Source organism: Falco punctatus (genome assembly GCF_963210335.1).
Source record: "Falco punctatus genome assembly, chromosome: 14".
NCBI lineage: Eukaryota > Metazoa > Chordata > Aves > Falconiformes > Falconidae > Falco > Falco punctatus.
Genome location: NC_137594.1, coordinates 7691843 through 7719169, shown reverse-complemented (window position 1 = coordinate 7719169; position 27327 = coordinate 7691843). Strand labels below are relative to the sequence as shown.

The 27327-nt window shown below is 38.1% G+C and overlaps 2 protein-coding genes across 2 annotated transcripts in view; one reads left to right on the top strand and one right to left on the bottom strand.

Annotated features, from left to right (window-relative positions):
• Positions 1-27327, bottom strand: part of ADAMTS18 (ADAM metallopeptidase with thrombospondin type 1 motif 18) — a 485565-nt gene that overhangs the window by 393881 nt on the left and 64357 nt on the right. The window lies entirely within an intron of this gene.
• Positions 277-25523, top strand: CLEC3A (C-type lectin domain family 3 member A). Its single transcript, XM_080410782.1, has 3 exons — positions 277-4076; positions 6205-6285; positions 9421-25523. Exons 1-3 carry the CDS (start codon positions 3962-3964, stop codon positions 9810-9812), a joined length of 588 nt encoding a protein of 195 aa, XP_080266908.1. The 5' UTR covers positions 277-3961; the 3' UTR covers positions 9813-25523.

Below are 27327 nucleotides of genomic sequence, written 5' to 3'. Positions count from 1 at the left end.
CAAGCATACAGTAATTTTCCAGGTACTTCATAATCTGTGACTAGCAGAATTTACAAAATTTGTTACCTTTAATTGAAACAAACTAAAATCAACCAGTGGATCCCATTTACCACCCAAGACAGTTATAAAAATGGATGTATAGGAGCTGATAAACCTTTTACTAACCTTTGTGTAGCTTACTTTTGTTGGCTATACTGGCTCTTCAGATTGCCTTACTTGAAATTCCTTAGCCTGGCAACAGCTCTGATCAGTTTTCATTTTCTCTTTTTACTCTGATCAGTTTTCATTTTCTCTTTTTACTCTGAGCAGAAGGGGCAAATAGTTATCCACATGCAAGCTTTTTTCCTAAATCCTACACTGAGCTGATTTTTCCACAACTGAAATGCTGCAAAAAAAGTTTGCTGTGATTTCAGTGGCAGCTAGAGCCCATCAGTTTTCCATCTGATCAAACGTGCCACAAAACAATTAGCTGTGAAGCATGGAGGGCACTGTAGATCTCAGTGAAACATAGCCAGCCTGCTAGCAATATGTGAGCAGTTCACTTTTAAACAGACTGAAGCATTAATTGTCTTTAAAGGTGGTTTTTTTTTTATAAGTAGGGTGTCTATTTGTAACTCTGCTACCCCAGGAGTTAAGTAAAGGGCATGATTGCCCTACATAGCATCTTACTCCACACAACAGGAAATGGTTTCTGCAGCCAGACCTGTTTCAGGATCCCAGTCCTCATCTCACACCCATTTCTCATACTCTGTGCCCAATTGAATGTTCTTTCCACAAATCCAGTGATGGCTGAGGATGGAGAAGAAAAACAGCTGTATGAAGAGGTTTTCTGAGCCAGTTTACAGGAGAATATAAAGGTAGAACTGTCTCAGAGGGAAACAGTCTTTTTACCTTGAAGAGCCTCTGTGGAGAAACTGAAATAAACCTTGTACCAATGGCTCTGAATGGTGCACTTGTCTGAAAGCAAAGCGAACGAGGTGGGGAGATGGGAGCCAAAAAGCCAGATGTCTGCACAGTACAGCAGCTATGTTTTTTGCAGGATGGTTGTTATCAAACAAGGCACTTCAAGAGTGCTTTGAATTGAATTAAGCACTTCAAGAGAAACCATGATTTTGTCTGTATGCAGAAGTTTTACTATACTGGTGTAAATAAAAAAGCGCAATCATATCCTAGTCTGGATGCAGCTATAAAACTGTGAGACTCTTTATTTGAATAGCACATTCTGCTATGGGAAAAGGAATAGTTTTTCCCAGGAAAAAATAATTCTTTACATATATAACTGTGTTCACTCTCTATGCTGTATATTACTATAACTATGCCAGTAAAAGAAAAATTGTAACTCTAAGTGACATTGTAATGCTGGTTTCAAGACCACGCACAGACCAGGTACTCACTTCAGTGATGCTCTAGACCTTCTATATGGTTCCATTTCCTGGTTCCCCACAGTAGCACTGGGAGTTTACACCTTCTCAGCAACATATTTTGACTTTTCTCTGACTCTCCTGCCCACACACTATATACAAGAATTTAAAATTGTTTCCTCATTTGCTATAGATTAGTCGTAAGTGTGAAACCTATTTCTTAGGTACTCTAGACAAATTCTAGACAAACAAACCCCTATACCCTTGTGGCCTATCACAGCAGCTGCAAGGACAACTTTGTGACTCAGGTTCTAGGAGTGAAGTCCAGCCGAGCTATTTGCAGACTGGTGAAATGGTCAGAGAGACTACTGAACGAGGGGGGTGAAGCTTTCAAAACAGTTTCAGTCTGTTTTTAAAAGGATGTAACACGACGTATGCTAAAAAGCACAGGTTTGTATTCAGGCTCTTGGCCAAGAGCTCTCAGAATACCAAATTGTGTTTTCTCTATACCTCCATTTCTACAGAGTTGCATGCTTGCCTCAGTATAGTACAATTTATTTTTCTGTCAGACTCATTTCACAGAAAGAAAAGAAAGCCTGTGTTAGAAAACTCCATTTCCTAGGAGCAGGAACAAATACATTCTGATACTGAGTCCTTCAACAGGCACACTAAAATGCTTGCTGACCGCAGCTACTGTTCCTGCCTGTCTCAAAGCCTGGGGGATAGCTAAGGTCCAAGTGAAACAGCCCTGGGTGTTTACAGCTCCCTTGTCAAGGTAACCCAAAATTATCACTAGGTTAATATGTCAGGCTACAAGCTGCAGTGGTTCAGGACCAGCTTCATGTGCAATTCCACCCACAGCCTCTGAGAATGCACCAAGTGAATAACTGGAGGTAGTTATTGATTCAGCTGTCTGCACTTAATTAGCTCATATTGATGCCCCAGTATCACTGGGATAAAATATGGATCAACCCTGAACTTAGGGCTAGTTCTAAATGACAGATTAAATCTTGAACCAGACCCTTGCCAACCTCCTTGTTTTCTTCTCTGACAGCTCACATTTCAGTTTCTTATGTGCTAGTTGGAATGACAGCCCTTTGCACATTTCACTGTGTACTGAAACACGCAGCTGTGGGAGTGATTTGTTAGACAGTTGTGGATGTGCGGGACTCGAAACAGCCACCTCTGGTGTGCTGTGCTCCGTAACAGCACTAAGGCCTTAGCATTGTCGATCCAGAGGTTTCCCTACACAACGTCACATACTTCAATATTATGAAGCAGGACGACTGAAGTTTTGTCCTATCAGGGTGCATTTATGAAAAGTTTAGTAACTAACAGATGCTTACTAGTGATAGATTATTAGAATACAGCTAGTTGTTTAAGGGTATCCAAAACAGATGGTTCAGGTGTGTTTTACATTATACAAACTGCCAAAACACTGTACAAGGGGGTTGGAAAAAGCCACGATGCAATCATGTAGTATAACAGCACATCCCTAAATCTGAGCTTTCATTTAATAAAGTAATAAGTCTCTTGCTGTTACAGCTCTGAAATAATCTGGCAACATGAGCAGAATGTAATCAAGTCAGAGATGGCAAAGAGACATCTGGAACAACCGCTCTGAAGGGCATGAACAGTGCTTGCCAGCACCCCATCACCCAGTGATGACTTTGGTGTCAATATTTTAAGCAAAACCTCTCTTACTTGGGGAGGAGGGGAGAAAAAGAAAAGAGTGTATGGGTGCGCACATTATTGTGACAATTTCATTTGTCCACCAAAATCAGCAAGAGGTTCTACTACTTATAGCAATTCCGGTTCAAAGGCAGCCCCAGAAAACTCCAGAGAGCTGAAGGGTGAATGAAGGAGAACTGAATGCGGAGATCTCTCCAGAGTGCAGAGAGACACTGTCTTGCTTCAAGCATCTTGTGCTTTACTCTTCTTCTGACCACACAGACAGGACTTGGGAAGCTTTGGAAGAGTATCTTTTGTTTCCCTGGCTAGACTCTGCTGATAGCACGTACTGCGCTGGTCTTAATCAGAAATGTGGTCATATCTATTAGGCATTTATTAACTCTCCATAAAACAATAAATGCACGCCTCACATAATGTGATCTTAATGTATATATACACTCTGTGTGTGTAGTTGCAACGTTTGCATTTACTCAGGGGGTGACATTCTTTTTTTGTTTCAGTGTAAATAAGACCATTCCTGAGGGCTGGCATTGCACAACATGTTTTTGGACATCCATCTCCTTTTCCGTACATTTTGGCTTCAAAGTTAAACAGGAATTATAGTGCTTATTAGTGGCAATCAGTGCACTGTTCAGTGCTGCTATGGCCTCTAAAAGCAACCTGTCCCAGCTGAACTCAAAATGGAAATTGGAATTTCAGATGAGACGTGAGAACAAGGGGGTGCCTTATGTTACAGCCAGCTTAAGTATTAAACACATTTCGTAAGCAAGGAGTACAGCCAACCCTATCACTACACTTTTATAAAACTGACCTCAGTCAGTCCCTTCTGAGATGGGTCTATGTGACTTGCTCTCATAGCTGCTAAAGAGAATTTCTTCAAGCTTCTCGTTAAGTTCTTTAAAAGAGACATGGCACAAACAGGACTTAGGATTTTTCTACTCATAAGCATACTACTGCTGGATCAGACCATCAGCCAGGCTTCCAAATTCAAAGCCAGGAAGCACAGCAAACGTAGAGTGAAAGGTACTGGGTTTTAACTGGGAGGAGGGATAGAAGCTTATAGACTATGCAAGTTTACTATGTACTTAAATAACATTGCATGAACTAAAACCTAACATTATACAAATGTTTATTAACAAAGGACATTGGAGTCTATATTATATCCATTGACTTAGCAAAGCCAAGAATAAGGTGCCAGAATGAGTTCTAGAAAGAGCTGCATAACAGTTGTAAATACGTTGCTCTGTTATGCCTATTAATCACATTATTTAGGACTCACAGGTACAGCTGAGAGAGGACTCTGGCTGATCATTCTCGGTTATATAGTTATATTGACTAAGATCAGAAGAATTAAAATTCATGTACGTATGATGGAAAAGAGCAGAATAAAATCTTCAGTCTCCAAGGGTTATTTGTTCAGATTTTTGTACCTTGGTCTACAAGGGTTATTGTTCATATTTTTGTACCATTTACTTAATTTTAACAGAATGTCTAATATTTGTGGAATATTACTTTACCTGCATGAAAAGTGCTGTGAAATGGCAAGTTAAACTAATGAAAAAGAATTAACAGGAAAAGATAAAGCATAATTTCCCAGAGCAAAGCTTGCAGAGCAAATACAAAACTGCTGAATGTTGTTTGGAAATGTCTGTGTATTTAATTTAAAGACTTATTTCTAATAAAAGAGGGTATGATGGAGGTTACACTGATGGCAAATATTTAAACTCCTAGTCAATGAAAAAACTGCAGCATTGATAAAGCCGTTGCACAACACGATTACACTGCTCTGGAGCTATACAGTTATACAGACTTCCTTCTCCTTTTGAATCTCCATGGTTTTAAGCTTGGTGTCCTAAGGACAGAATGCTTATACATTTATTTTGTCAGCACACTTGTCTGTTAACTTTCCACTAATAACTTTTGAACATGAAGCAATTTGGCAGAAGAATGAAATTCAGAGGATAAGTTTCCCAACAGTGGGGGGTGGGGAAGCTCTGCATTAGTGTCCCTCTTTGAAGAGGGTGCACCAGGAGCTCAGCTTGTCCTGCTTTTGGACTCTTTTGAAGCAGAGGAACATGGACAGGCTCTTGTGAATTGGGACTTGCAGGGAGTAGCATGGATTGGGAAACTGGAAGTCCTGCCTTGGGGAACCAGGGAGTCATGAAGGACAGCTGGGGTTATCCCCACGGGCAGTAGGGAATATGGGGAAGAGACGAGCTTTCTGGGGTGCAGCTGGAGGATTAGTTGATGTAACACAGATGCGTAGGATCTGTGGTTTTGTTAGTTCTGCTACATGTGAAAGAGCTTATTTATTCCTCATGTTCATTACTGTGGCTTCTGGAACGTCTAGTTATTGCTGCAATCAGATTGTCATCTTGTGCAACAGAGACATGCCAGCTAGTTGTTTGATGGTGGTGGAATATTATAATGATTAAGAAAAAAAAGAATGGAAAAGAGGACATGAAAATGGAGTTATGTATAAATTGTCTTGTCCCACCATCTTCTTGGTGCTTTTTTAAGTGCTGCAAAGTGGTGATTCAGACTGAATTTGTGACTCGAGTCGTCAGGCCCACTCTGTACTGACTGAAACAGGAAGGCTCCTCCCGGGGAGGGGAAGTTGCAGCTCAGCAAACTTGACTGCATACATTCAGACAGTGAAGTTGGATTGTATTAGTTGTTCCTCACTGTGTTAAAACAAGACTGGTGTGAAACTTCCATGCTCACAGAAATAACTTCTCTTTGAATAAACACAACTTGTGTCCTGCTATTATTTGCATGTTATATATACACACACACACATCATGATGTACAGGTTCAAACGTAAATAGGCAAATTTTGCTGTCAATTAGGTACCGGCACACTAAATAACAATTAGCTGCAATCATCCATGGTTTTCAAATCATTATTAGGGTAAAGTCCAACTGAAAATGAGATTTAAACTATGAGATTAAAAGGTAAAGGTGGGTTCCTCCTGGTTTTTTTTGCAGGAAATCTACAGGAATCCTTTCATTAAGGAAGGATATTTAAAAGAAATCAAAACATCTCAGCAATACATAAAACCATGGTATTTTGAAACAGCTTTTAACATATAAATATTTTGTGTGTGTGTGCGCGCATATCTGTTCATTTCTCTGTATTTCTTTTATTTAAGAAAAAGATGACCTAAAGACCCAGATTGACAAATTGTGGCGAGAAGTAAATGCTCTGAAAGAAATGCAAGCACTTCAGACAGGTAAAGCACCTTATATTGGTTAGTGGCTTCCAAAAGTTATCACTGCCTTTCTCTCTTCTTCACTCCCATCCTTCTCTTTAATGGGGATTTGTGACCTTAAAAGCATGGTATGCTATAGCTGTAATGGTGAGGCAAGTGTTGAAGGAAGCATTCAAGTAAAATGAAGTCTGAACTAACAGAATACAAGTGATGATTCTTCACTGAGAGCAAGAATTAATCTGGAGCAAGAACTGCTTTTGTTTTTTCTATGCACAACCCCAAGCTGTGCTATTAGATATAATCAGAAAAAGGCCACACAATGAGGGTTACTGGATTTAAGAGCTTAGGTGGTCAATGAGTTAGGCCCCCAGCTTTGACATGAACATGGGCTACCTATCCATGCAAAAATGTTCATGGAAAAGACTGAGAATACCCCCAAAAGGAAGCTAAAAGGGCTGAGCCTTTTAGAAGTGTGCAGTATGTGACATTCAGCTGTGAATGGTGCCACAAAACTTCAAAAGTAATACCCACTGTGAGTTCAGAAATATCCCGTGTCAATGTGCAGAGTTCTTTAAGTATTTAAATAGCCAGATGGAAATTTCCAAACAAAATAAGAAAGATAAATACACATGCACCTACTAGACAGTTGTGCTTTTTCACAGCTGTTGACACAAAACTTGGCATTTAAATATGTACAAGAGGACACTATAGAGGAAATTACATCATTCACATGAAACAGAACATATTTTCCTTAGGGATGGTAATATCTGGGTTGTCCTGGTTTAAGTATTGGGTTACATAGAGCTTTTTGAGCTTTACAAAATATTTTTGTGTTAAATTCCTTATAAGACTACTTTAGAAGTGTCTTAAAAGAGGGAGCCTGTGCTCGACAAGTAACTGTTGTTTGAAAGTAATCCTTGTATTGCTTCCAGAAGGAGCTTGAGAGTAAGCATGCAGTGGCTTAGAAATGAAACCAAACCCAGGAGATTTTCTATCCTCAAAACTTATTTTGAGCTATATTCTAAATTCAGAACCACACTGTTCAACTGGATTCCACATTTGGCAAAAAGAGATCTATTGTCCCTCTAGCTCTGACTGAATTAATAAATGGCCTTATGATACTTGAAAAGGAGCTGCTTTTTTAGCTTATGGACACTTCCAAGACCAACATCACAATCTGATTTCTTATTTTGCTTGAATTTCCTAGGTCTCCTCTCTACATACTGTGAAATATTGCCACATGCAATGCATTTAGCAGCACATACTTTCTCCCTGAAGAGGGCTCATCTCCATCATTATTGTAGCGTTGTAGAAGTACACAAGGTCTCTCTGACCTTTCCCATTAATATAATTTTGTTAAATAATTGAACATTTAGGAAATATGTTCATTTCTTTTCTTTGACCATTAGTAGATTGAAATGTTTAAATTTGAAGGACAAGCCCTAATATAAAATTATGACCCTGAAAATGCAGCTAAGGAATGCAATGAATACTACAAATGGAAATACTAAAAAACTGAGACATATAAGATACGGTCCAAAGTGGATTTCCATATCCTGTTGATCAGATGCATAATTTTTTTTTTTTTTTTACAAGAACAGATGACAGGAATTAGAAACAGATTATAGAAAACATCAGGACAGAAGATGTTCATACTGTTTCATGACATATTTCTAATGTAAGGAGAAGATGAGTTTAAGCAATACATGAAATTATCTGGAAGGAGTCACATGCAGGATTCTAAAAATAATTGTTACAGGAATTTATTCACGGCCTTTGCTACCTTCCTTAGCTCAGAAGGAACACTCCTTTGAGGAGGGTTCTTTTCTTGTGCTTTTCTTGAGAGAACCAGTTTTTCACACATCTGCATTAGGAGAGCTGGAAAGCAAAGTTCAAGTATTCACCCCTGCAAGCCTGCCCACACAGACCTTGGGCTGGAAGAACTCTTGACAACAGTTCTGCAAGGCAATTTCAGTTACAGAGCATATGCCAAAATAATGTTCCAATACATTTGGACTTTACATCAGGATTTCCCTGATATGTTCCAGTAGAACTAAAAGCAAACAGATTTATAAATGCAAATGTTTAGATTGTTTGGTTCAGATTGTCATGCAAGCTCAGTACTAAGTGTACGCTTTTTAGAAGTGTTTACAGATTTAAGTCACTTCACCTCATTTGAATTTAGAGTTTGAAGGGATAGACTTTGCTGGAAAGACCAGCAATTAAGAACTAGAGAGGTGAATGTGTACTCTTCTGCAGGTGGAAATATACTTCTATAAATCATCCAGAAAGATTTGTATTATGAATTTTAAATCAATATTTGGTGAACAGGACACGTTTAAAATGGCACTTTTCTGTCCTGCCTTTGTTTCCTAGGAACTAGGCTTATTTAATACATAAAACCACCTTTCTTTGGCACTTAAATATCATAAATATGAAAGACTTTTAGATATGTCTCATTGCTAGAAAGCCAAGTATAGATTTCCTGATGACAAACTCATATCTGCCAACAATACAAACATCGATACCTCATCCACTCCATCAGTTTAAAGACTGAGCAAATATGGCAAAAAGGCATGAAAGCAGGACTATTTGCTAAAAAGAAGGCAAAAGATATGCTGACAACAGGCCTGGGCTATATTTTAGCATTCTGGAACAACAACATAAAAAAAAATAATCCTTGAGAGAATTACATTACTGGAGGGAATCTAGGGCTCAAGATCATGCCTATGGTTTATCAGCATAAACACAGGAACTGTTCTCCAAAGCACTTTGTAGTGTTAAGATCACAGCTATGTTTGTTGTTCCTCAGAAGCGCCTTTTCTCTGGAGCAGCTATAAGAGCATGCTCTGCTCTTGGCTGTCCCTTGTAGCCCCAGATGCCTTGCAGAGTGTCTGTGAACAGTCTGTTCAGGCTGGGATCCCAAAGCCACACTAACATGCTGGCTGTGTAAAAGTTCCTTCATGAACAGGAGGAATAACAGGTAAGTCTGATCTTGCTGCCGCTTTCAGGTCCACCATGTGGAGGCAAGAGCTGAGGGACTTGTCTGCTTAATTCCCAATATACTTTTAGAAAATTATCATTTTAGAAAACATTATTCAAACGTATAAGCCAAGCTTTTACTGAACATGCAAACCAATACCTATCTATTCACAGTCTGTCTTCGTGGGACAAAGGCCCATAAGAAGTGCTACCTCATATCAGAGGGTACCAAACATTTTCATGAAGCCAACGAAGACTGCATAGCCAAGGGAGGGACACTGGCAATCCCAAGGAATAACGATGAAACAAACACCCTTCGAGATTATGGCAAGAAAAGCATGCCTAGAGTGTCTGAGTTTTGGTTGGGTGTCACTGACATGATAAACGAAGGGAAATTTGTTGATGTCAATGGTATGGCTCTACAGTACTTCAACTGGGATCGTGCCCAGCCAAATGGGGGGAAGCGTGAAAACTGTGTCTTTTTTTCTCAGTCATCTCAAGGCAAGTGGGTGGATGAAGCCTGCCATACTGCTAAAAGATATATTTGTGAATTTCTGATCCCATAATTACATGCACAAATGACCATGGCCACGTTTTGGGATATTAACATTCGGTTTTGCTTGTTAGTAACCCCTCCCACTTAGACAGTGGTGAGTTAAAAATACCCATTTCCTGCATTGTACTCACTCTTTCCTGAAACAGAAGTTTTCTTTATTAATTTATTTTCTATTCAGATGCTAAAATGTTATGTTTAGTGAGTGCTCTCATTATGTACAGGAATATATATCATGTTTTGATCTATATTGTATCATATTTTGGCATATTATTTCAGCCTGATGTTCAGGTTGCTGGAATTCACCTCCTATTCTGTACTTTGCATCTCCATGGTAGAATAGTACTTACTTGAATACAGAACTCTAGTGAATTTATTGGAAGTTTACAAAAGATTGCTGTACGGTGACATGTGCCAATATAAGGTATAGGAATCCTTTCAGTTCCAGTACTTAAGAGGGACTTTGGGATTATGGGAGCTCCTGTGAAAAATGGCCATGGCCCTTATAGAGTTTAATATGATGGATCTGTGACCAAGAGTTTTACCTATGGGTTAACAAAGCCAAATGAAACAGAAAAATCTGATGTTAATTTTTAAACTGCATGGAGTAAAAAGTGATACACTGTTAGAAAATGGGGGAAGTAACTGTTCTAAAACATCAGTTAGTCTAAACATGTTTGCTTTTAAACGTCTCAATTATGGTTAAATATTAGATGTCATTTGGAACATTCCCGTAGAAGAAACCAACTTGGGACTAGATCATACTTCTACTATGCAATGCCTTAATAAGACTTGCAAAAGCCTTCTCTCCTGCAGGATCAGAAAAAGGCTTTATAATTCAGGCAGTAACACCTGCCTGACAGCACAAGTAGAGAGGCTGGATCCCTTTTCTGGGCACAATATCACTGGTCATTCACCTCTCTCTCCACATGGCAGGCAGTACACCCAATTGGCACAAAAGAGTGGGGCCAAACCACAGCTCGTTTGGCCACATGCAAATTTTCCCCATTTAACACCTGACATTTGAAAATTAAGTAAAGTGTGCTGGTTATTTTTTGCTGTTCTTAGCCTCGCAATAGAGATTTGCCTTTATGTTATAAATAGCGGTTCCTCTCTTGTGTGAAGGAATTTCATTCAAGTATTTAAATATATTGCTGTTAGGGGGCTAATTCCTACTTTTTATCTTATAGTTGTGCAAAATTTTCTAAAGTATGCAATAAATTTGTGGCTACTGGTATTTAATTGTAGTAGTATTTTTGACTACTTATGCATCCATGTGAAGGCCATTCTTTCTTAGGACTTTTCTTGAGGATTCAAAAGCAGTAACATCTTTGGGCACGTTATACTACACCTCTTTTCTTTTACTAGTGTATATACATGCCACAGGACAAAATCTGAATCCCTGTTTGCCTAAATACTGTGTAAGATGCAACTGTTCAATGCACCACTGTAATGTGTTATAATTAATTTTATCTTCCAACACTTAATATATTTGTAAAATAGGCATGATTCTGAATTCTCTTTAGCTCCTGAATTAAAATAAAGGAGCAAAATGTCCCCAAATATCTCCAATTCTTGTTCAAAATTATCAACCTTTGCTAAGGTTGGAATCAATATTCCTTTTACCTGATTTTTAACATGATTAAAAAGCCTGTAGTAATTTTGTAGGGTTTCTTTACCTCTGGCTTACCTGAAGTAAGTCAGTATCTCAGCATATCCCTATAGCTACAGTCAAATGGAAAGTTCACCACAAATTCCATAATGTGTTTACCTTTGAGGAGTTTATAAATTTATGTCCTATTTAATCTATTTCAGCCCAGCTTCTAAAGTTGTATGCAACAGTTGAAAATGTTTATAGATCTTATTGGTGGATGTTTACCAACTAGTGGATACAGATACCAGATAAATAACTATTTGTTTAATAGTGATTTACTCCACAAAGACAAAATTCACCATAGAGAAGTCAGTAATTAATTTCAAGATTCACAGCAGAATGCTTAGTAAATAACAAAGGGACATAAACTAAACAGGAAAAATGATGGAGGAAAAATCAGCTGGATAGGGGTGGAGAGGAGATGGTAGGAGGATAAAAAACTCTTCCAGAAATGCCTGCAAAGGGAGCAAGAAAGATAGAAAGTAAAGTAGAAACACAGCAGAGAGCCAGACTTTGTCCTGTCAAATTAGCTGTCACTATCTTTCCTCTTGATCAAATGTGCCTGTTCAAAGTGAGCTCAGAGCAAGGATGAGTGTTTGCTGCCTGGTGGGCCTGCTTTGACCACTGCTGCACCAGTTCTTCTCCCCAGACCTTCGCTCCCTGCCTTTCTCTCTTGATAAACACATGGCACTGCCCATCTTTTCCATTCAAGAAGATTAAGCTAACTTCTCTACACTAGTCTCCCATAATTAGTTTCTGAAATCCTCCGAGGTCTTGAGTGGTGTTTTCCCTTCAAATTCCAGTTCTGGATTCCTCATCTCTCCAAAAATCACACAACTGTGCACCAGGGACCCCTGCTTCTCAGTACATGCACATACAGCTGGCAAAACGGATGTAAGAGCAGTTTTATGTGCAGCTGGGGTGTTCTGCTCTGCAGGTGGGTGCTGTATCATGGAGTGGGCAGTCAGTGATTTCCAATTTGCACACTGGATAGTCATCACGATTCAGTTGGGAATTGCTTGGGTGACTGGGAATTCAACAGGACACACGAGAGCAACTTTTATACACATTACTGCAAAACCAACAACAGAAGAAGCTCCAACACTCACACCTAGTGGTGTAACAGGAGACTGCAGAGTTTACAAAGTTTGAAGTGCCACTTGAAATTGCCACTTAAAAAATTAAAGTGCCACTTTAGTTGCAACACAGGCATGTAGCTTCCCGCCTTGCAGTCTCTCTGAGGAGAAACGTGCTGTGCAGAACAAAAGTACTATAGGGGTTTTGCTGTGCCTAATTTGAACTGCATGAATATTTTATCATTAGTACAAGCCTTGTCCCTCCACATTTGGAAAGAGGCAAACAACTGGCTTTAAGGGGTCCCAAATCCTCTTACTCATCACTGTTGACACATGAAAAAGGAATATCTTCCATGAATCAGATAAGCCTTACTGGTGATCAAGTATCTTGCAGACAGCCTGTTGAATATCACATTTTAAAGTAAAAATGTGATGCATAATCTTAGATTTGTCCTAACAGCTGGATGACTGCTTATGAATTGAGGCAGAATTTGTCCCATGTAGACTTAGCTAAGCCTCTAACAGTTCCAGTACTATTTTCTGAGGGGAGGTGGTGGGGTGGGAAGTAAGGCTTAACTGTGCATACTTTCTTCTTTAAAGGAACTTTACTTCTCCCCCTGTTTATTTCATCCCTGCTGTGGCCTGCAATTACTCCCTAAAGTCTAGAAACATTTCCTTCTTTATTGACTTTCTATTTACTATGTAGAAGGTTTTTTATAGTCTTTCTCCTACAAAGCCTCTATAGCTTCTCTTTTCTTTTAAAATTCCATCTTGTGGATCACTTTAGAGAAGGATAAAAACCACTACTAGATCTTGGAAACTAAATGATAGGTACCTTAGAAACAGTTTATTGCACTGATAAATAAAACACCAATCTCACTTACTGTTGTCTAAACAAAAGAGAACTTCCCTGGTGTGATGGTTTTGATAAAGCATTCCTCCCCCCAGCCAAGTGGGCAGAAGGGGATGGCTTGAGAGTGTTTTAAACATATGTTTGCTCTCTCAGGTTGCAGCTGTCTATAGGCTTGGAGAAATAGAGGGGGACAGTATTGCAGTGTGCTAGATAGCCTTTTCCTTCAGCAGCACCTGAGAGGAGGGTACAGATGGCCAGACTCTAAATTGCTGGGAAGGAATAGCCCAGAGGCTGGGGTGCGTGCAAACATCGCATCTTTGTGCAGCCTGTGGAGGAAAGGAGACTTTCTAGTACAGGGGTTTGAATGTACATAATCTAGTTCGGTTGGTTTTCTTGAGAAAATCACTTCTATGACATTCAGAGTATTACTTTGGCTCATACATGCTGTCAACTAAGTGGAAAAGAAGTTTAAAAATTTTTTTTGGTAGTGAGTCAAGTTACTGATACAGTACAGCAAGGAGCCTCTGGATGGCACGCTCAATCACGCAAGCTGCCTGTAAGATGGATATATTCAGACTTAAAAGCACTGATTTATTCTTCCATGCTTATGCAGAAGAAATGTGGAAAAATCCACAAACATAGATCCCTTCCATGAGCATAACCAAAGATGAATATTGGTGTAGTTTAAAAGAAAACCAGCAGTGCAGGAGGGACAAGACTCTAAAGATGGTTTAGTGGTTAAAGTACATGATGTATTTTTAAATGAGCTGTCTTTTGTCTGAACTGTATCACAGCTATGAGAGCTGCCAGTAATTAACAAACTCTTTGAAATAAAGTAATCTCTTCCTTTAATTTAAACAAATAAAATGAAAATTAGCTTTTCCAGGGATACTCAACCTTCTCAGTAGCACAGTGGCATTTATCTTTGTTCTACTGAAGTACTACTTTATTTTACCATGTAATGGTAATGATTTTGCAAAAGCAAAATGTACATCCTTAGAGAAAATGGAGCAAAAACCTCCTAAAGTTGCATTATTAGGGCGTGACCCAAAGTTCTTTACAGTGAATGCAATGAATTCTGTTGAAATCAAGGACCTTTCAACCAGATTATCCCAAACTCTTCATACACAAATATTGATGTAAAACCTTCTTTAAGACAAGCATTCTCGAATGCTCCTGCAGAAGATGGCTGTTCAAAAGATGGTGTTGCCAGATCCTTTTGGGTTTTTTTCAGAAATTTCAACTGTAAATGAAAAGTCTCATTCCTCCTTCAACATTAGTGAGTTTTTCCCTCACAGTGAAGCAAACAGAAGCAGAACTAGGTCTTAGTGCTGTTTGCTTTGGAGATGAATTCACTAGTAAAATCTTTGTGTCCATTCAGGGTGCAAAGGCCTGATCTGCAAACTATCAAAGGAAAAGGACTGATTTTCAATTTACCAGATATTGGGTTGAAACAAGAACTTGTATTTCCCCTTCTATTTTTACTATCACCCTGGTTTCATTCCTAAAGCTGTTCAAACTAGTAAATGCAGAGATCAGCTCAAGATGGACAGGAGCAGAGAAAACACTGATAGTTTTATCGTGATTTCCCAGCCCCAACAAGGTGTGACTCCTTAGAGGGCTAAGGGGGTATCCAAGCAGCAGGAGATTTCATCTTCCAGCATAGCAGCACCCGTGGGTGCTGGCTTCCCCAAATATTGATGCCATCTGCTACATGACCACTGTCTCTCAGAAATCTCCACGGTGAGAGTGGCTCTCCTGCCTGCTTTGCTAGGACCCAACAGAGCTGTCGGTGGGCAAGAGCAAGGGGATTTTCGGGGGAAGTTGGTGCGTGCTGGAGGAACCGTTTCCACGTCGCCTTCGCGCTTCCCCCGTGCACGCAGGCAACACTCATCGCCCACCCGACGGCGGCTCCCGGCGCACCGGGACCTGCCGGCCCGGGAAACGCAGAGTTCCTCAGTGTCCAGCCCGCTACTAGCTGGGCTTTTTTGGTGTTTTTTTTTTTCTTTTTTTTTTTCTTTTTTTTTTCTTTTTTTTTTTTTTGAGATGACCCTTCTGTCCCCGAGGTCCTCAGCGACCGAGACACTGCGGCGCCGCCGCCGCGGGGGGCTGGTCTCCGGGACTGCCCCGGCCCCCAGCAGCGCCCCGGTCCCGCTGGGCGCTGTCCGCCGCGACCGGTGCTGAACTTGCCTGAGGTTTGCCAATTTTATGTTGAGCTGGGGTTAGTGTGCAGTATCAGGGTGTTGCTCTTCTGTGAGATTGTTCAAGACATTTAGAAAATCAGCTGAAATGTGGTTATGATTGCAACTTCTGTCTAGACAAAAAGGTATTTGCCATGTGTTAAACATGTTGGTAGGAAAATGTATTCCTGCTAGTCCTGCTGTCTGCTTTTGGAGGAATAGAGTGCAAAAGAAGTATGAGAAAGAGGAGTTGTGGGAATATTGAGAAAGGAAAGAGGTAAGGATTAAACAAGCAAGCTGTTTTCTTAGGGCAGAATCAGCTTTAACCAGAAGTGCCCAGCAGCTGCAGAACTAGCCCTTTTCAAAGGATGACTGATTTGTTTAATTTTTCCCTGTAGGAAATCAGAGTTAGTTCTAACTTCAAACACTAGCACATTCTGTGTTCAGGGCCTTCTTGTGTACATGGTAAAACAAAGTGTCTGTGCCAAAAAGTTTACAGTCTAGATAGACAAAATGAAGATTATTAGCCCAATTTTACAAAGGGGAGCTGAAGAATTATGAGATTAAGGACTGAAATAAAGCATCATTGAGCAAGGAAAAGGAATTGAAATCTGGAGCCAGCATCTCAGCCACCACATTATCTTTCTTTCCCAAGAGTCAGACCTGGGGTGTGTGATGCAACGAACATCTACCTCCACCCTGAGCGGAGCAGCTGAGCGTGCATGTGTGGGAGCAGCAGAGGGACTGGGCTGAAGGATCTGGGTGCAGGTAACAAAGACGGCAGCTGGGGGAGGGCGAGGAGGGCAAGGACTGTTCCTGCCAGAGCTATCTTGGCCTCGGACAGAGACACTGAATTTACCTCCTGTGGAAAAGCCCATATCAAATTAACTTTATTTTTGATTCTTGGGTCAGGTAATGTTATGCCAAGCATTCAGTTAATAAATACTGTATTTTTTATTTATTCCAGTATGTCTAAAATAATTATGTTAATGTGTGCTATGTGATTAGTGTAGTCAATGAATTGCTGTTGAACTGCTATATAAATCCAACATGCTGTTGAACTAATTACCATCTTTTATATTTAGCTAAGCAATCAGTCTAAGCTAGGTAAAGCGATGTGAAAAATATCAAGATTAAAAGCACAAAAGAAACTGTGGCTAGTACCTAATTAAGCAGGGAACAATACGGTGAAGTGCAAACATGGATACTGCAGGTGAATTTATTTTAGGAGCCTGTCCAAGTTTGAGAAGGCACTATTTCAGTCAATTTCACTGTAGTCTGCTGAAGACTGAGATATTTGTCTTGTTTCAAATATGTATTCTATATTTATAATGTTACAATTTCAGTTGGTTAGAGAAATGGAAGGAAGAGAAAATACTTCTGTACTTATTGCAAATATATTTCATCCCTGCTACACAAAGTTAAACCATTTCCTATAAAACTATGGCTAATGCAAAGTTTTAAGACCGTGTAGTCTGTAGTCTCTAGGCATAATTATGTTGGTACACTAGATGAGAAAGAGCTTCCTTTTCCAAGCAACAAGGTTAGAGGTTCAAATGTTATCTTGAAAGGTGTTTACTCATGCCTAACCTTATCTTGGCTCTGGAGTCATTGACATTATCATTACCTGCATTACCTGCAGCCATCTAGTATGTTCTTCTGCTAATTAAAACACAACATTTGCTGAGAATATCACTTACTAAGAATCATTGTAACCATTTTGGAACATTAGAAAAAATAGTCAAAAGGTGTTACTAAGAAGCCCTTGGCCACCATAAATCCTGAATTTCATAAAATCTGTTGTATAAAGACAATTATGTGAACATTTACTTAGCCTCTAGTTCATGAGAACTCTGGTACAAATTCTATGCAAAGACCGCCATGGAATTTCTCCACTGCTTTAAATGAAATTGAATTCTAACTCCTTAATCTCCTAGGCTGCATGCCCTGTCTATAAAATGGAACATACATAACTAGTTCAAAGTGTTATCAGGTGCAAAATTTTACTAATACCGCTGCAGTACTTTGAGATCTTGCTAAAGAATTGGCAGGTGTATTTAGTCTGGGTGAGGGATCTTTCAAAGGAGGTGTAACATTTTTGTCTATGTTTTCTTGTAATTTATTCCTAATGAGTCTAACTGGCATAGGACTACATTTTCATAGGCTGTTTTGCTGGTACACTCACTATAAAGAATGTGAACTCCTTCATGCACTTTGCCATAGCAAATGTAAAGTAAATTTGAATATCCTTTTGTAAAAATTATTTTTCAGGTGATTCTGTAAGGAATCATTTATCTTGAGACTGGCCAAAAAAACTGTGGTAGTGGAAAGATCTTATGGAGATTCCAGGTCACCCCAGATCACATTGTGGAATCTTGGAATGCATATGGTGCAAATGCAGCTTTTGAGATCAGAGACAGGTAACAAAGAAAACAGCTTCAGCTTTCTTTTGTATACTCTGCTATAGAGACACTGTGAGAAATGGAAGACAATGGGCTCATAGGGATTTTATAAGCATGTGAATCTTCCCAAGTTTTTGTCTGCACAGCACTATAATATTCCCTACAGTATTTTTGTTAATAAATAGTAATTAAGTAACATCCACTGGATCTCGCTGACACAGCATGGTCACTAGGAGACTTAATGTAGTCCTTACCCTTCAAAAGACAAAGTTTTCTGCCTTTTGTCAGATTTTTAAATCCATATTTTTCATTCTTTGCTAGATGCCCTACTGAATCTCCATATTCTACTAGTGTTCAATTGAAACCAGATGGTTTCTTAGGAAATATAAACTGTATCTGCACGTGCATGTGTGTACACAGCTGTTCAATAATGTTAATGACTGGAATCTAAGTCCATGAATACACTTCTAGTAAGAGTTAATAAAGAAACTTCTAATAGCACTTTACATGAACAGTGTGTACCATATATCACTATGCCTCAACCTGGGTCATTGATGTTTTGCCAGACATCACAAGGTAGCCTGAAAAATGGTCTCTCTCCCTTCCAGAATAATGGTCTCACAAACAATCCTATGCATGACCAAACCATCAAGGAAAATAAGAAAAGATATGTTAATATGAATAATAAAATCTAATAAATCCATATGAAACACATTACAGCAGTGATGCACAAAATAGTCCATTTCTACAGGACTAGGCAGTCGGCATTTTTTTCAGGATAGTAGATGGCCCTTTGTTTTTAAAATGTTTTGAAGTAACTTTAAGCACTGCAGAAAAGCTTTATAGTTATAAGCAATTTATTGGTTGGCTTGTCGATGTAATAGCTGTTTATTAAGGGATACATTAAGCACTCTGTAACATTTAACAAATTATTTATAAGTGTTAATTAATGAAAAACATCTTTTTTGTTAGCATGCTGCCAGCATTACTAATCTGTTCTTAATATCATGAAAGACTGATAACCCCAATAGTCTCATTCAGCTTTCTTGGCAAGTAGGAATAAGTAGGAGTAAATAAGCAAGGTTACATATGAAACATTGATTAGAAGGAAATGATTACCATATGAATTGGGCAATTCTAGTGAAATATTAATGGAAGGTGATAAGAATAGAATGTTCTGGAGACTGTGCCAGTTTCCTTTCCCATGCATTGCATTAGTAGTATTGCAGTGTTAAACCATTCAGTCATTGAAAGAAAAGAGAAAAAGGCCATTGGTGAATAGGCAGGGAAATGTCAAGCTTTACAGAAGATGCAGATGTTCTTCATTATGCAGGGTACAAAAACTCTGAGAAAGGAGCTCATTAGCAGGGCTGGGTGAATAATGGGTTGTCTGGTTTTGTGGTCAAACCAAAAAACCAGGAGGGGAAAAATAATCAAACTAAGCAGAAAATTTTGAGGTTTTTTTTTTAAATTTATTTTCTTGGAAGGAAGAAGAAAGACAAACTGGATGCAGAAGGCAGGTAGGGAGAAAGGAACCAAAAAAAAAATGAGAAAGGAACAAAAAAAAATTGGTAGCAATTCTACAAGCTATCCTCTCCAAAACAGCTGATGAGAACAGACATGTTTCAGGACAGAATGAATAAGGTATGTCTACAGTGTCAAATCATCTAAGTCACTGAGACAGATAGACATGATTTTCCTTTTTGTAAACTATTTAGTCACCGAGCATGGAGCTGAGAAGCTCTGATGACACTAACTGTCTGCCTCAGGTGCTATAGGTGTACCTTTTGTCTTTAAACTCAAGCCTAAAAAAGCAAAGGAACACCAACTACCATAAACTGTGACTGTTTCACAAGTCTTCCTTAGCTGCCATGTCAACCAGACAGTATTAAAAGGTGATTTTAATCTTTTTGTCGCGATACAGTAAAATTTGCTGGAAATATAAGGTAAGAAGCTCTTCTTTTCTTCCTTGACCTTCTTCCCACTTTCTTGCTCGACAGTGATATGTATTCTATATAGGCATCTCTGCTCTCCCTCTTGTGTCAGGAACTAGGACAGGTCCTCACATTCTTCTGTAAGATCAAGATACAATTGGTTTTTATTAAGGAAAAAGTTAAATAGTATGTTATCAAGCTCTGCTCCCAAAGGAGTCACACTTGTTATTAGAAGCTGATGAATGATGTGAAAAACGTTCAGGAATATGATCTTTAGCTGCGAGGGCTGAGATCTGCTTTTTAACACTGTCATGTACTACATTTGAGTACTCCAAACACTTGTTGAGTATTTGTAGCAGAAGATCCCCATTAGGGTCTTGTGTCTGACTTAGGGATACAAAACTGTGTGATTGAAGATTTTTATTAACGTGTTTTGGAAGTTTCATTTTTGCCACTGAAGATAGAGTAATTGTGAAAGTTTTGTGACTTTGATTAGAGATTTAAAATGATAGATTCTCTCCAGTTACAGAATAAAGGCTCCAGTATGGAACTGTTTTGTGCCAAGAAAAGCAATTTAAACATGACTAATGAGGGCACATTGTTAACCATTACTCTTTAAAGATCTATTTTTCATTTTTAAAGGCTGCATAAGCACTGACTATTTTTGGAATTAACTTCCCCTTTGGTCCCTCTTCAAAACCACAGAACATATATTCTTATTCAGTAAGGAAAGGTGAATACCTTAATTCAAACATCTTGTACAATAAAAGCTAGACTTTCAAGGGAACTCATGACCAGGTTTTTAAGAGTACATTCAGACCTAAGACCTAACGTTCCACAACATTCAACACTCAATAACTTAAAACCTTTTAAAAATCCATCTAATTTATGCCAACATGAGATTTTAGGCATTTGGAATTTTTTCTGTGATAGTGACATACCATTCAGTGAAATGCACTGTGTTTTCCAGGCCATTATGTAACATTTGAAATGAAATCCAATGAATCCATTAATTTGCACTTCCATAAATGCTTTTGTTCTCATTAGATCATCCTAACACTAAATTAGTAGATTAAGCAACTGTGACTGCTCTTTTGTTACTGAATTACAGAATCAGTAGATGTCAGGAATGTAAATGAATGTACTGCTAGCTTTTTACTGAATTCAGATTGATTTTCAGGCAGAACAAAAATTGGCTGACGGACCATAAACAGAAGATAATAGACCACTGAGGAGAAGTACCCAGTGAATCGCTTCAGGGACATGCATTAGGCCTCATGCTATTTAATTTATTTTATTTAGATGACAAAGCTGATTCTGCAGCTCTGTGAGACTGTAGACCATTTAAATTCAAACAAACAAACAAGACTAGTTGTTGGCGAAGAAATTTTACAAAAACAAGGTGCTTGTCACTAGTCTGTGCTGCCAGTCTTCTTTCTACCCCTTCTCTCACACAATAAGCCTTACATGAAGAGCCTTTTTCTATTCTGTCTAAACCTACTGGCTAGCTTGCCATAACCCATGCATGCCCTAAGAATTGTTTTGCCATGATTTTGTTGTTATAGGTGGCCTTACATCAAGATTTGCATGATAGATTATTTTGTAGAAGGTCATCTGTGATACAAATGAAATCCAGCTGAATTTAGATAGTTGGTCCCTTTCCCCTGTATTTGTAGATGTTTTTTAAGAGGTACAGCATCACTCATGCCGACCATATGGATATTCCTAATTGGGTCATGAAGTATCTTTAAAATCAAGTGCTATCAGACAGCTTGAAATGCTGTTACAGTGTTGTATGTAACATGCGTGGGGGAAGAATTGCTGTAGTCCTACCAAGAAAATGGTTCTTACTGGAAACCACATGTGATGTGTTTCACTGGGATGACTGTTAGAGATTTGGAGAGAGAGAAGAAAGTGAAAGCAAGACTTTTAAACAGATATACAGTGTATGGTGATCCAACGATAACTGAAATGAGGGTGTAGAAGAACTTATGATACTTCTTTATATGCAAATGTATTATACACTGAAGTTAATTTAAAATATAAGCTGGATTCAAATCTCTCACTAGTGAAATGTCACTATATCATTTCTCAATAGCTTAAGCAAGATCAGAATCAGCTCAAGATTTTTCAGGGTATTTCCAAAATAGGTTTACAGTAGTTCATACTGCACTAACTTCTCTGACATATCAGTCCTGGTTTTCCTTTACATAATCCAGCAGCCAGCCTATGAAAAAAAAATATCTGTTACAATATTTTTGTAAAATTTATCAGAAATACTATTTTTCTTTGTAGCAGTTCTATTTTTTTCTTAGCAGTTTGAAAGTGGATTAGAATGTTTTGTTTAGTGGGGATAAAGTCTTTTCTATGTGATCTTCTTGATCCTGTATCTAAATAATACCTTTTCTTCTGTAGTGTTGTAAAGTAATTACATATCATCAGTGCTCAGTATTTATTCTAATGAGTTGTTTTCATAAATCAGGCATTCTTGGTCAGTTACATGCTAGATCAAGAAAAGAAGCTTGCAGTTACTTAGTTACAATGGCTACTCTGCTGAAATAATTTTAGGAGAGAAGAGTTTTTAACAAAGAACATTTTTTCTAAGAAAAAGGCTAGAGTTTTATCTAAACAATATCTATGTTTGAAATGTATTCATTGTGCATGGACTGCATCCATTGTTATGAGTGTGAAGAAGCTCATTAAAGAATTAATCAGGAATGATAGCTAATTTGATTAAGAACGTGAACTGGTGATTAATATTCATAAACTGTTATAATGGGTTTTCTATTTTCTTTTAGTTATGCTCCATCTCTTTGATTTCTCCTGAGTAATTAGAGACAAATCATCCGAATGCTTTTAAATCTCTCAGAATGAAACCTTCATCTTTTTCATGTCTGTGATCAAGTATCAATTCTCATCTTCATTTAAAATATACTGGTAATTCTGCTTCTTCCATTGCCAGTGATGTTGCACATGCATATTCTAGCTTCTCACCATTACGTCAGGTAGAAGCGAGACTAACAATGAAAAAATGAACCAGATGTTCTCCTATACCCTTTAGGTCTGATGCTGCAAACATTTCCATGTTTAAGTTTAGATATATGAGTAGTATTCCTGAACTCAGAGAGACATTGCAAAGCAAAGAGTGAATAAAAGTGTTCATTGCATCGTGGTATAAGAACTTTACCATTAATCTGTTCTTTTACTGATTAATCTTATTTACCTCTTGCTTTCTTGTCTGTGCAAAGCAATTAAAGCCAAATGTTTAAAGGAGTTTAGATAGCTGACTTCCAATTCTCTTTTTTCTTTTTTTTTCTTTTTTTTTTTCCTAGCTTATCACTGTCCAATTTTGCAGTCTGAAAGATGAATAATTACTTAGTAGGTGTGAGTAAATACTTCTCTGTATGTTCAAATATGGGTTTTGTACCTAAGGGAGACTTGACTATTGTTTGTTCTTTTTTTTTAACTAGCTCAGGAAGAATATTCCATCAATCTTTTAATGACTTCGAGATGGATATAGAATACAGGGTGAATGAACTGACTTCGGTTTACATCCAACGTAGCAGGAGACTAACTGAGATATGGTGTCTCTCAGGAGGTTTACAACTGCCTTCAATGAGGGGATCAATGTCATTGCAGAAGACAAAATTGCCAGAATGATGAATTTTGACACTGGTAAGACTATCTTACAGGCTTTTATGCATGCTGATATACATATAAAGGTATGGAGAAAAGATCATGCAATGTGCAAGAAAGGAAATGCTTTATTAACAGTGTATTTGTCCTTGTAAGTACCACTGTTGGTTGAACCAGAGCACTCCAGGCTAAGGATATTTAAACCTTAGAAAGAAACAAATAGCATGAAAAAATACTAGTGTATAAGACAAAACCTATAAGCTCTAGAAATAACATATACATAGACTGAAAGTTTGGCTGAACGCTGCCTTATCCTTTGAATTATTTGACTTTTACTTTTCTGCAGTGGTTAAGGTTTGCTGCTGGAAAGTGACAGAAAGTCCTTACTTGGAAGGTGAATAATAAGAAAAAAAATCTTGTCCTTTATAACATTTATAACCAAACTGTAAATATATCTTCCTATATTCCATTATTTTCTTAATAATGTTGAACAATTTTAATATTTCTATTAATAAAATATCAGAATATGCAGGTAAGAACATCTAATATAACCCTGCACATTAATTTCTACACTGTGCATGTTCTGAATAAATTAATATTAGATTAAGTGTAAAGGTAGACTTTACAATATGCAGATACAGTGCATCAGAGGTTACCGATTCCTCAAGCATTTCAAGGCATGATTGTATGCCACATTTTTTTGCACCTTACTCTATGTTGTTTTCTCTGGAAATATTATTATAAAAAACTCCACGTCACGGAAACTCTTATGACTGGGGTTCCAGCTCTCTAGTTTTCACAGATGTTTCACATAGATTCCGTAGGCAAAATGTTCTTTATGTTATTTTCAGAGGAAACTAGATCATCAACACAGGGCCTATTTGAATCTTATTAACTTTGAAGTTATGTTGAAAAATGTATTATTATATGTAAGGAAGGACAAGATTATTGAAATCTCTAAAAGTAAACTTGGGTAAAAACTCAGGGATTTAGAAAGTTTGAACAGGTTTCGTAACTTGAAAGAAAGTAAAAAGTGACCTTGTAAACATTTTTATGGAAAGCTGAGTTTAACTCCACACACACACAAAAAAAAAAAAAAAAAAAAGCTCCCTTGAAGGACATGGCACATCCACACTATGTAGTAGCTCAAATATTCATTTATCATGTCCCAGTGAATTAAAATCATAGCCTTATGCAGACTGCACTGCTTTAATGCTGAGGTAAGAAAGGCATGAGTCACTGAGGCAGAATTTTCACCAGGAAAGAAATTTTCACCTGGAAAGAAACAGCTGTAGCCTATGCAAACATGTTTTGCCAGCTGCTGAAAAATTATGATCTGAGGGCTGCTCAGATTTTTGTCATATTCCTGAATCATGATTTCTAACAAGTAGACACATGCTCTATCAAAAGGGTAAATCAACCTTTTTGCTGTGTCATCTGGATGCTTTTGCAATATGTCACAATTATTTTTCTCTCATCCAGATAACTCTCAGTGCCTAAATCCTTGTCAGATAAATCAGTGCTCAGATCTCTGACAGACAGTGGCCATGATTCAGCAAAGCATATAAGCCTGTGACTAGTGTTAAGGAAATGTTACGCCTTTGCTGCCTTAGCCTTGCCAGTGTAACTGTACGACCAAATCTTTGTCAGTGTTTCTCACGGAGAAGCTAGAGAAATACATTAGATTTTGATAGTTTAAAGACAGCTAACAGAAAATGAGATTAAGATTCTAACTGACATTTATGTTATTGTCAAATCAATAACCATTTCTAAATGTCTTCTTGTTTTAATTTATCCACTTTCTGGCAGGCTATGGAATTAATCTTGGTCTGTGAGGCTTAGAATCATCAGAAAAATTAATTTAGAGGATGGCTGCAGCAATGTATCAGAATGATGTCTTTGAAGCATATATGGTAAAATATGACTCTGAAAGCAAGTGACAAAAGTTTTTAAGCAAAATGGATTATTTACTACTCCGACTGTATGAACATGACAACTGAGATCACTGTAATAACAGAGACTCATTCTTTTTCTGCAGTGCAAGAAAATGGATAGTAACTTTATGCAACTGCTATTACAAAAAATCCAAACAAAACCTAACCCCCCAAATAACAGCCAGAACAATGCACATACTGTACACGCCAAGGATAAGTGTGTACACTCAGTCAATTTATATACAATTTCTTACTTTCCTAACACAGACCTACCTGATGGGGAGGAAGTGATAAGGAGGAAGACTGCATTACCCCTATGATTTTAGGATCTAAAAAGTGTCTTAATTTGTGGCAGAACTGTTACAGGCCTTAATCTGTGTCCTAAAGTTAGAGTCCTGCTCTTACAGAAATCATGGCCATTGCTTTCTGTCATTTGAGAAACCTAACAGAACTAGTTCTGCAATTTAGTACAGATGGGCAGAAACCTGAACTTGCATGGACCACCACTGAAGTCATACCTAAATGTCATATTGTCCCCATGATGTTTCTTGATGTAATCTTTATTATTTAGTTAAGATATGTAGGTAATCAATGTAAAAAGAAAAAGCTGTAAAGATAGCAAAGGACTTCTCTGACCTTTGAAAGGGAATTAATCTTCCATTTGCCAGAATTTGAAATTGAAATACATGGTTGAATTTCAACATTCTTTGAAACAATTAAGTAAATAACACAAGTCACCAAATTATCAAAACTTGTGACTTCCCCCTCCTCCCCAGTGAAAACCTGAAAAGTAGGAGGAGTTTTAGAGAGGAAGAAATGTTTGTGTAAAGTATCATAACTGTTGGAGTCTCTATTGATTATTAGTTTTCAGAGACGGAAGAGTGGCATTTCTTAAATATTTTTTGTAGAAACAAACTGTACTGAAAACAATATAAACACATAGGACTTCTGTGGTGTCATATTACTCACGTACCACGGACTTAAAAACAATCTGTTAATACCCACCTTGATCTGTCAAACAAAGCCTTTGCTTTTTCATTCAATAAATATTTCTACATGAAAGGCAGTGGTCCTATTAAATGGGTATATACACATACACACATATATATGCTTAATTTTGAGATTCTATTTCTCTTTCTAATCTAAAGTACACCATACACCCTTTGCACTGAAATACTGCAATGCTGCTCTTTACATTTAGGACATAACACATACTTCATGCAATACAGATGTGATAGGAAAACTGTCAGACAAATGATTTCCATGATCCCACTGAATGCAATTCATGGAATGCTGGGTGCTGAATCCTAGCAGACAGCAACAGGAAGAGAACTAAACCCTACCTTTTCCTACAGTACTACTGCTAGATTAATATACTTTTCTGAACTACAAATATTGACTTAAATGATGTATTTTCTTGAGACCTGGCACATCTCTCCACTCATTCACCCATGGAGTATTTCAGCAGCTTCCTGGACCAGAAGTGAGTGTGTCGCTGAAGTTTCCCTTCTCATATATTTACCAAAGATAGTATGGTCACAGTCTGTTTTACTACTCCCAGCAATACTCGCATGAAAGTTGGCTTTTGATGATGCATGAGTTTTTATTTGTAGCAGGAGGAGATAATTTAGGAGGTGTAATTCCTCAGGGGAACCTGTAAAGCAACGGGAGCAGCAGGGTAGAAAAAAGTTCAGGCTGCTTTTTCTAGACAGATACGCACGCCATTAGTGCGGGGTGAGCGAGCCGTGTAGGTCAGTGTCTCAAATAGTGCATGAAAATGTTACCCAAAGGAGTCTTCGCACTCCACTGCTTTTGTGAGGTTGCACTGCCACCTGGTGCAGTCCTCAGGGATTACAGGC

Coding starts and splice junctions, on each gene's coding strand:
- CLEC3A (XM_080410782.1), top strand. CDS start 3,962: ATGGCACAAACAGGACTTAGGATTTTTCTACTCATAAGCATACTACTG. Junction 4,077..6,204: donor CAGCAAACGTAGAGTGAAAG/GTACTGGGTTTT, acceptor CTTTTATTTAAG/AAAAAGATGACCTAAAGACC. Junction 6,286..9,420: donor AATGCAAGCACTTCAGACAG/GTAAAGCACCTT, acceptor ATCTATTCACAG/TCTGTCTTCGTGGGACAAAG.